This window comes from Nestor notabilis, unplaced genomic scaffold (assembly GCF_000696875.1).
Source record: "Nestor notabilis isolate BGI_N333 unplaced genomic scaffold, ASM69687v1 scaffold5150, whole genome shotgun sequence".
Lineage (NCBI taxonomy): Eukaryota > Metazoa > Chordata > Aves > Psittaciformes > Psittacidae > Nestor > Nestor notabilis.
This window is the reverse complement of record NW_009912378.1, coordinates 5,631-16,032: the sequence shown is the minus strand read 5'-3', so window position 1 is coordinate 16,032 and position 10,402 is coordinate 5,631. Positions and strand designations below refer to the sequence as shown.

Here is a 10,402-nt window from a genome sequence, read left to right as displayed (position 1 = left end):
TGCCCATGGCAGGGGTTTGTAACTGGATGAGCTTTAAGGTCCCTTCAACGCAAACCAGGCTGGGATTCTATGATCCACGGCTGCTGGCTGGTCGTGGGGCCATGGCATTCCCTTGGCTGTTGCAGGGTTTCCTGCCTGAAACCTTTAATATCTCTCCCTCTTCCAAACAGTACCTGGGCTCCATGCTGATCAAAGACCTCCGAGGGACAGAGTCTACGCAGGACGCCTGTGCCAAGATGAGGGTATGAAGGCCAGGGATACAGGGGAGCTTCACTCACAGCCTGTGGTGGCTGATGTGGAGAGGGGAATGGGGAGACCTCAGTGAAGTGGCTCCCCAAACCTTGCCCATGGGCAGAGCAGGGGCCCAGAGCACCCATAACAGGCTGTGCTGTTGTTGCTGCTGAACTGCCCCCCCAGCACTTCCCCATAGCTGCAAGGTCTGTGCAGTAGGAGAACTAGTGTTTTCCCTGGGGAAAGGGGTGCTGGGTGTGTTTCAGGCTTTCCTCCTCCTGGTCCAAGACCTCCAAAGCCTGCCTTTGTGGGGCCTGGAGGTTTCTGGGATGGGCTGGGGCCTGGCGAAGGAGGGAGCATTTATTCACAACTGAATAATCCACTTGAATATTCTTGTTTCTGAAGAAATCCACAGAGCATATGAAGAAGATCCCGACCATTATACTGTCCATCACGTACAAAGGGGTGAAGTTCATCGATGCCTCAAACAAGGTGAGCTTCAGGTGCCTTGAAGTTGGTATCTTGAAGGACAAGACCTGCAGCCCCAGGGGATGCAGGTCACATTTCTTGGCTTGAGGAGCTATTTGGGCTATGGAAGAGCACCAAGGTGGTGATGTTATCTGAATGTCAAAGGCTTGGCAATCTGGCTGCTTGTGGACCATGTTTCCATTGATTCCTGCCATGGGAGGGAGCTAGGACTGGTCTGTCTGGGAGACTCCCCCTCTGCCAGTACCTGCTTTGCTCCCTGCCTCCAGTACACACGTGCCACAGCCAGTGAGTTGCTTCTGGGTGTATTTGACAACCCCAGAAGGGTGACAAGTGCTTGTGGTTGACCCTGACAGAATGTCATTGCTGAGCACGAGATCCGGAACATCTCCTGTGCTGCTCAGGACCCTGAGGATCTCTGCACCTTCGCTTACATCACCAAGGACCTGCAGACTAGCCACCACTACTGCCACGTCTTCAGCACTGTGGATGTGGTGAGTGGGTTACTGCATCTCCCAGTGCACTGCAGTCCTTTAAAGCCCCCTTGTTTCAGCACTCAGCTTTGTTGGTGAGTCATAGACCAGGATCTGGGGCTCTTTCACCTGTTTCTACCCTAAAATACTCCTTTCAGAGTCCTGGCTCCAAATGCTTTTACTTTTTGGAGCTCTGTCGACAAACAGAACATTTGTGCAGCTTCATTACTGCAGTCTCCAGTATAAAGCAGAGCAGTTTTCCCCTCCTGGGGAATATACAAAGCCCTAATACACTCTCAATTATGTTGGGCGTAACAGGCTGATTTAACAGCCTTTTCATTCACTGAATGAGGGGAAGCAGAACTTGCTTTTATTCTCAGGCAGAATCAGCTGTACCAGATGATTTGGCTTTTTTCTCTTTACAGTGCAAACTGCTGCTAAACTGCTCCGTGTTTTCTATGTTCTCTCCAAAGAACCTGACATACGAGATCATCCTCACATTGGGGCAGGCATTCGAGGTGGCCTATCAGCTGGCCCTCCAAGCCCAGAGGGCAAAGCCCCTGGGTGCTGGGGCAGGAGAAACCATTGAAACAAAATCTTCCAAACCGGTGCCTAAACCACGAGCCGGCATGAGGAAATCTGCAGTGAGTACCTGCGGGCTGGGGGGACCTGCATGTGCTGAGCTGGGATTTCTCTTGGGCTTAAACACACACTTAAACCTTCCCCTTGGTGGTGAGGGGAGCCCAGGTGCAGACAGGGTGCCCGTAGCTGCAGACAAGGTGCCTGTAGGTGCAGACAGGGCACCTACAGCTGTAGACACCACTGATGTTGCAGTGTCTGCAGCTCTGGTAGCAGTTCTGTTGCAGTGTTAGGGCTTCCCCTGGTAGGATGAGGGCAAGCCAGGGTGCAAATAGCCCGGGTGGGATGGGGTGTAAGTACTCTGCTGGGTCCAGCACAGTTTCCACTGTGCAAACCCAGCAGGGCCACAGGACGTAGTAGGTAACCTGCAGTTTGCAGTACGGGATTGCTTCTGTAGCCAAAACCATCCAAGACTGGAGCTGCTGAGGAGCAGGGACTGCTGCATAAGCCTCTGCCTTCCTTTAATGTCTCCTTTTGTCTGTGTTGTGCTTGCTCCCCCCGCTCAGGTGCCGCTCCCTCCCGACACCCGCTGTTGTTACTGTCACACGTGTACAACACACCGCCCCTCCTACCTGCCGCTGCAGTCTGTTAGTCCTGGAGCCAAGGTCTTTACCCTTCTTCCTGCCACCTTCCATTGTGATCCAACCTGGGCCATCCCAGCTGCCACCAGCCCGCCCGCCTCCCCGCTTCCCGTGCTTCCTGCTGTGCTCCCGTGTCCTGCCTCGCTGCTGTCTTCCCTCCCTGCTCATTCCAGGGCCGTGTCATGGGCTCAGATGAACCCCAGGGATAAAGCACTCACATCCTCATATCCTCCCCTGCTGATGTAGAGTGGCAGCTCTCAACTAACTGTGTTGCTCTTTCTGGTGTTGTTAACCTTCCTGTAGGATCCTGATTTAGGAGGACAAGATGAAAGAGCCATGCTTGGTCAGGAGAGTAAATCACATGGGAGCTCACCTACCAGAGCTGTCTCCCCTCTCCCTCTGCCTCTTTTATTTTACTTCTTATAGTGCCATCTTTATAGCACTCTCTATTTTTCATGCTTGTTTGTGAAAGGAAGTGAAGCTGTCACTAATGGTCACAGAAGCTTGCAGGCCTAACGCAGGAGGTCAGCTCGGGGTGCTGGGTTGAGACTGATGTGGCTAGACACGTTTTAGCTCACATTTAGGACTCAATGTGTGCGGGGAGCTGCTTCCCTGCACACGTGTGTGTTTTTGGGATGGGTGTTAGGCAGAGCAGCAGCCTCTCCATGCTTTGAATCCCAGATTCACGGGTGACCTAACATGCCCTTTCTCTCCTTACTTTCTAGCTGGAGCCCCCTGAAGTGGACCAAGACTCCCAGTCTCATGCCAGTGTCTCCTGGGTCGTGGACCCCAAACAGGACTCCAAGCGGACCCTCAGCACTAAGTATGAGACCACTATCTTCTAAAGCAAACACACCCCGTGTCCACCCAGTCTAACCGTGCCTTTGCGATCTGATCTGTCCGCTCTAAACCCCCTCTCCCTCCAGCTGCTCGCACTGAGCCCCGCGTAGGCACTACGTCAATGGCAGCAGCACTTAGGAGACTGTAGACTTAAAAGCGGCTTTTGTACCTGATCACTGCTGAACACTGTGAATTCTCCTTACTCGGAAACAAGGGTAACATGCTGATAGGTATCCGTGAGGCGGGAGGTCCAGGGGGTGCAGGCTGGGGGAACCGGAGCTCTGGAGCCAGGAAGCCGCCGGCCGTTGTCACGTCTTTCCCCTCGCTCTGGCACTGTGAATCCCTGGGGCAACGTGACACCCCCCCAGGCCTTTTCTATTTCACCTTCTTCTCCTTGGACTGATGGAGACCTCTTGTCTCTGTGGTGCACTCCCTCCTACACCCTCTCCTTCCTGACTGAGCCACGGCTGCGTACTGTTCAGTGAACTCACCCCTCTTACCTGCCGTTCGAATCGACACTAACCACTGTGATGCTGTCTGCAAATAACACACGTTCACTAGATTTCCTCACGGGGACCCTTGCCCACAGTCTCTCCCCGTGAAGCCTGAAGCAGAAAACCTGCTCTGATGGGAGCATTGGTGCGGGCCGGGTGTGATCGTTCCCACTGTGAGCTCTGTCCCCCTCGGAAGTGAGCTGGGGTTTTGGTTTCATGCGTTTCATCCCTTGTAGGATATTTTTCCCCCCATAGTTCTGTTTACACTCACCAAACTTCTGAGCTATGGGTGTAGTTCTCACTTGGCAGGTTATAAAGAGGTTAAGCTTTTAAAGGCACATGTTGTTAGCCCCATGCGGGGAAGGAAAGGTGTTGGAGGGGCTGGACACTGTGCTGTTGGAGGGCTGATCAAGCAGATGGAGCTCTGCTGTGTTGAGCAGACTTACTTTTTTGCCAAAGGGAGGAATGGAATTGAAATCAGTCTGCTGCTGATCCCAAAGCTTGTTTTCAGTCTACAAACCGTTGCACAGAGAGGGCTATAGGGATCTTGAAACATCTGTCACCTTCCGTCCTTGAGAGTGAGGATTTCACTCGGAGGTTGCCCTGCATCAGCGGCCACCTCTGCTTTTTCTGGCTGCTTCTCAAGTGCACGTGTTTTTCCTCTGGGAAAATGACCCTGTTTCTGTGTAGAAATGCTACTTTCTCAGTAGAAGCAGCTTTTAATTCCAGTATGTGATTGGGAATTGTTTGCATAGGATGGCAGAGCAGCTGTCACAGGCCAGAGCAGAGTTGGAATGGGTCTGGGAATGCTGTACGGTGGTGAAAGCCCCTATAAACCATCCATGGCCATGCCCCTGGTTCCTTCACTTGTGTTTGCAAAGCTCACTGAGATGAAACTGAGGAGGACGAGGAGGATCTGATGACTCTACAGTGCCAGGAGGCAGAATTCCTGCCCCACTGCTGCTTCTCTCCAGGTTGCTGTGTTCAAGTAATGTCACCTCTCCTTACCTCAGTTTCCGCGTGTAGGGGATGGGGATGTACTTCCCTCTCAGGCTGGAAAGCTCCTTCTGTTTGCAGAGCAGTTTGAAGACCCTTTAGTGAAAGGCTCTGTGACTTCCACACTGTGGCAGGAAGCCTCCAACGCTCTCCTGGCAGGTGAAGTCCTGAACTCCAGACAGACTCAAATCAAAGCTGGTTCCTGGACTCCACCAGCTCCTCGCAGGAGAGGGCTGAGCAGATGGGGCCGTGGCTGTGTGGTAGTTGGGCTGCACAGAAGCCACTGACGTGCACCTTGGTGTAAGTGTCTGAACTCACTGTGGGTTTCACACCTTGGCAAAACCCCCTCACAGCCCAGTTTTGGAGAGGTGGTGGTGATGGTGGGTCTGTGTTGGAGAGCTGTGAAGAAAGGTGGACAGCAGCTCCCTGCTCACCTCTGTGTGACATGTCTGGTGGACACCTTAGATAGAAATGGGGAGGAGGGCACACTCAGATCTCCAGTAAAGCTGGAGAATTTACCCCAAATCTTCCTTGGCTGTCACCAGTTGGCGTCAGCGGGGAGGTCACAACAGCAGCCCTGGGTTATTGCACCTGCTATTTAGGGGCTAGAAGCAGCTTGTCTGAGTTTAGAGCTGTTGCCTCAGAGCTTCTCTTACCTCAGACTTGTGGTGAAATCTGATGTTTCAAAATCTTTATTCAGCTCTTCCTCAGGAGTGAGTTTGATCTCCCAAGTCATTTGTGGCTTAATGGCACTGAGCAGCAAACTGACTTCAAAATGAAGGCTAGGCTGGTAAGAACCCAAGTGAGAGGAATAGAAGGACTGTCTTAAAGCAAGAGAAAAATGAAAGCTGAGCCTAGTGCGTGTATTTCATATGCCAAGGAGCCTCTTACCACAGAGCAAGTGCTCCTCTAAAGACCCCCAAAGCAGAGGTTGAACTGCAGTTGCCTGAAATGCTGCAGGACCATCCTGACAGCAGCATTGTGGTGGACAGCAGAATATTGCTGCATCTGAGGCACTGCAAGAGGCTGGTGTTGAGTTTGATCAGCATCTTTCCAAGCTGTGAGGGAGCCCTGTGGGTTTCTATATCCTTCAAAGAGAAAGAGATTTGGTGGTTGTAGTGCAGTTTCTGTGTGTAAGCATTTACTGTGCCATGGCCCACCCATACGCCTGACTCCAGAGGGTCTGAGCTCTTGCCTCTCCCCTGCTCTCAGCAGGTTCTTCAGCACCTCCCACAATGGGTCACTACAGCATGTGCCTTTCTAAGGGTGACCATCCAAACCCAGCTGGGATCACAGGCAGCTCTGCCCGAGATAGAGCCCCTGCTGTGTATCCATAATCCTCACGGTTGTGTCACATCCTGGCCATGAGCCTCATCTTTCCCAGCACATGTGTTTGTATGACTCGGAAATCATTCATTCCATTATCTTCCTTTCTGTTTGCCTCTGCAAAGCTGAGCTCCGGGCAGCTGTCTCCTACCACGGACATGTAGTAACGGGGCAGAGACCTAAGAAGCAGTGGCCTGCTGACACGAAGATCATCTCCGTCTGGTGTCTGCCTCGGAGTGGGTGCATGGCTGCTCAGTGAGGGCTCCCAAAGCAGAGGGGAGGGAAAGGGATCCCAGGCACCAGCTGAGGAAAGCAGCTCTCTCCATGTCTAGCAAAGGGAAGTTGAGACTTCTGAGAGCGATGTCACCTTTTCTAGCTTGAGACAAATGTTTTTCAACCTGTTTCTTTTTTAATGTGCAAAAATGATACAGAGCAAATCCAGTTCACAGTTTAAATGTAGCACTGCAGGTTTTTTTGGTGAGGAAAAAACAATAGATGTCCTTATTTACTGAGAATCCACGCAGCCCTGAGTACAATTGGGAGTCTTAGTGGTGGGAGTGGTGTGCACATCTCTAACGGTACTTACATTTGCTTCAGTTCTGGGTGAACAGTAGAGAATGCCAAATTCCTGGAAATCACTTCCTCCAGTGTGAGAAGCCTGGCAGGGGAAGTGCAAATGGAAACAACTTAAGAAGTCTGCAAAAGATCTGTCACCCCAGAGTGGTTGTGGCCAAGTCTGACAATGGTACAGAGCTTGCTTCCCCTACAGAGAACTCTTACATTGCAATACTTGATGTTTCTATGGCAAGGACACAATTTCTTCCCATTTTTCCGCACTGAACTCCTGGAGAGGAGTCCCTTCTCCAGTCTCGTGTGCACCTGAGTTGGTTTTAAATGCAGTTATGCCCTGAAGGGTTGAGGGTTTGGGGTTTTTTAAAGTCTGTTCAATTGTGATTTAGCACTTTTTTGATACTAGCTTGTTATTTAATTAGTGCAACAGATTCAGAAGATGAACAAATAAGGAGTTAAATTTTGGGCATTACACTGAAGCAGTCCATACCCCAGGAGAAATTAGACCAACCTGTGGATGGCTCAGCCCCCATCTCAGTCCAGGATCCCCAAAACCACCATCTCAAAGGTGCCATTACTTTTCTTCCAAATTATCAGAGTGTCTGACAGCAGTTTGGGCTGTGACTGATGTGTTTTCACACTGTACTGACTGTTCTCCTCACGGGAGAGGTGTTAAGATGTGATTTTCATTCCTCAGACACACAAATGTAGCGCAGCACGTGTGTAACCTCGACAGGCATTGTGATCGTTGGGGATGTGGTACCTGCTGCTTTACTATGATGGTATGCCCAGATAACTTCTGTTTAACTCCAGTTGCTGCTGTATGTCAGGATTTCATTTAGTCTCTCTAGCCAATGAGGCAGAGAGAGATGATCCGTAATCCCAAGGGCATAGACCTGTAAATGATAAGGAGGGGGAAGTGGAGATGATTATTTTTTAAGTTGATGAATTTAGGAAACCTAACATTCCTTGTTCTGCATATGTTGCATTCATACTGGTGTTAAGTGTAAATATTTGGTGTGTTGGCAACAAGTCTTTCTGGAGAGATTGCAAATTGAACCTCTGCTTGGGAGGAGGGACACCTTTCTTTTTACCTGCATGAGCTTTTTGAAGGTTGGCTTGGAGGTAACATGGTGATGAAGACTCCAATCTTCAGGGGACTGTGCTTAGTGACCCTGGTGGTCCTTTCCAGTCCTGTGTGTGATCTGTGGTTGTCTTTAGTGATCCAACAGTTCTTTAGCCAGATACTCTCTTTCTCACTCCATAGACAAAGCAGTTGTTTTGGCAGTGCATATTCCCCTTCTATTTCAATGGGTTTTCTCAAGGTACTTGCATGCTGGAGACAGATCCTGGACCATGCCAGCCCCTGACTCCTAGTCATGTTATCCCACCCATTGCACAGTATTCTGCCTCTTCCTCCCTCCAGGGTTTCATGGTATCTGGGAGGAAAGTGCCCTAAATTTCTGGTGCTGAATGACTTTTGACTCAAAATGCATCTGCTGTATTCCCTGCCTGGAAAAGGTGGTGCTGCCCTGGGCCTCAGTCCCCTTTTTTAAGGACAGATTGTGGTTTACAGAGTTTGGATTGTGCACGGCATGAGCCCAGGCTGAGAACTCAAGTAACTGAGATGCAGAGTTGTCCTTTTTTATATAGGAGGGGATGACCTTTTTTAGTTTGGGTTTGTTTTTTTTTTCCAAAGTGAAGCTGCTTTATCCTTTTTAATTTTGTATTTACAAGGAAAAACAAAAAGCTGTTCAGCTGCCTTTGAACTTGCTTTGGGATTGTTCTTTTATGAAGAAATTATGCAACTTTGGTGGGGTATGTGCCTGTCCCCTCACAGGGAGAAGATGCAGCACCTTCCAGGCTGTACCTCTAGTGACAAGTCTGCACCTTCACAAGGCTGCTGAGACACAGACCAGATGCCAAATAGTCCCTCCAAACCCGTCCCGTTCTGTGGGCAGCTGAAGTGGAGGCAATTGCTTTAATGCTCCTTCCACTGCAGCAGTTTCTAGCAGCACAATTTCCCCTGACTTCCTTCTGCTCACGTTGTTTCCATGCGATCAGACCTTTATTTTAGAGCAAGCACAGCGTTTGCAACACTATCTTGTTGCTAAAGGTCTCCCTTTTGTGTCTCCTATTGGCATTACTTCCTGTATTTTTTTATTTTCCCAAAAGAAAGTACCTGTGCTGCTCTTGCAAAGTCAGTCTAGCTCAAACACTTTTCTTACCCCTGGAAGAATAACCTGAGATTCCCTAAGAGGGCAGAGAACACTCAAGTTCAGTTTGCAATGTAGTCATTTTTGCTAATTGTGATGTATGGCAGTGGGACTGATTTGTACTACAAATGTTATTTAATCTGTCTGTATTTTGATACTTGAATTTCCTTTTATTTCCTGTATATACAATTGTTAATCTGTTCAAATTTGTCTGAATTTTAAAACATCTTGTGGTACCAAACATAACCAATCTGTGCAACAACATAGACTGACCTCACTACAACAAGGCGAGAGTGTAAATATTTCTGGGCTTCCAGCAGTCGTTTTGTTGTTTTCAGAATTGTACAACTTAGAACAGACTGAATTAATAAACCAACTTAGACACGTGTTGCCCTCTTGTCACTGTGACCTACCCCAGGGTGACACCAAAGGCTCCTGCTCTTCTGTGTTACAGCAACGCTGTTCCGGTCCTCAGCCAACAGACCCAACCTGTGAAGGTAAGAGAAGAGGGGTGTGAGGGATGGCAGTTTTGTGGTGCTTGATTAGGTGGGTCCAGCACCTACCTGTGCTTCTCCACTTTGTAAATCCAAGGAATGAGGCAGCGTTGGAGCACTGCACAGAGGTGACGTCTGGTGTCCCCAGCATAAGAAGGACATGGCACTGCTGGAGCAAGTCCAGAGGAGGCCATGAGGATGAGCAGGGGCTGGAGCAGCTCCCGTATGGAGACAGGCTGAGAACACTGGGGCTGTTCAGCCTGGAGAAGAGAAGCTGCGTGGAGACCTCAGAGCAGCTTCCACTGTCTGAAGGGGGCTACAAGGATGCTGGAGAGGGACGTGCTGTGGTTGTGGAAGCAGAGCAGAGGACACTGAAGCTGGGAGCAGTCCTGCTGCAGTCCAGTGGTGCGGGATGGGGAGTGCTGGCTGCTGGGCAGTCGCTTTGGTGGAAGCTGCTCTGCCTGCACTTAGTCATAATGATCCCAAATATATTTTGAGACAAACTCATTTATGCAAAAGAACACATCCACTGGTTCTGTTCAGGATCTCCAGCCACTTTGGGTATGGAGATGGTGAGAGAAGCTCATTTTTTACCCCCATTACTGTGCATCTGGAAGGAGTATTCCATTGAGACTGACAGGACACTCATTTACTAATGATCAACAGCAAAATCACAGCAGCCAATGGGTCTAGTATTTACCCAGCAGAGATCTCGAGCTTGCCAACAAGTAGGACATTTTCATGATGTAAAATTAGAGCAAGAAATCCAGACACTGAAATACAGGTTAAAGTTCCCATTTTCATGTCAAGTGAAATCTGGCTGATGTGAAATACTAAATACACCAGGGATTGCTAAATTTATACCATATGTTCCATTTCTAATAATTCAGTCAGGTTTTCAAGCTAACATTGAACCATATTGAGCAGATTTAATGATTTTAAATACTGTGTGGCTTTATCAAATGCAAACAGCATCCCTGGGCTGTGACTAAAGCTTCAGCAAAGTAGGTTACAGGCCCATGGCAGAATTAACGCCTTGAATTAAAACACCCTGAG

At 49.4% G+C, this 10,402-nt stretch overlaps 1 protein-coding gene across 2 annotated transcripts in view; it reads left to right on the top strand.

Moving 5' to 3' along the window:
• Positions 1-3,255, top strand: part of ANKS1A (ankyrin repeat and sterile alpha motif domain containing 1A) — a 75,344-nt gene extending 72,089 nt beyond the window's left edge. For both annotated transcript variants that reach the window (XM_010019219.1, XM_010019211.1), the window contains 5 exons: positions 171-242; positions 637-723; positions 1,074-1,211; positions 1,664-1,834; positions 3,136-3,255. In XM_010019219.1, coding sequence (XP_010017521.1) covers positions 171-242; positions 637-723; positions 1,074-1,211; positions 1,664-1,834; positions 3,136-3,255 — 588 coding nt within the window. The remainder of the gene's footprint in view (positions 1-170; positions 243-636; positions 724-1,073; positions 1,212-1,663; positions 1,835-3,135) is intronic.
• Positions 3,256-10,402: the final 7,147 nt, after the last annotated feature.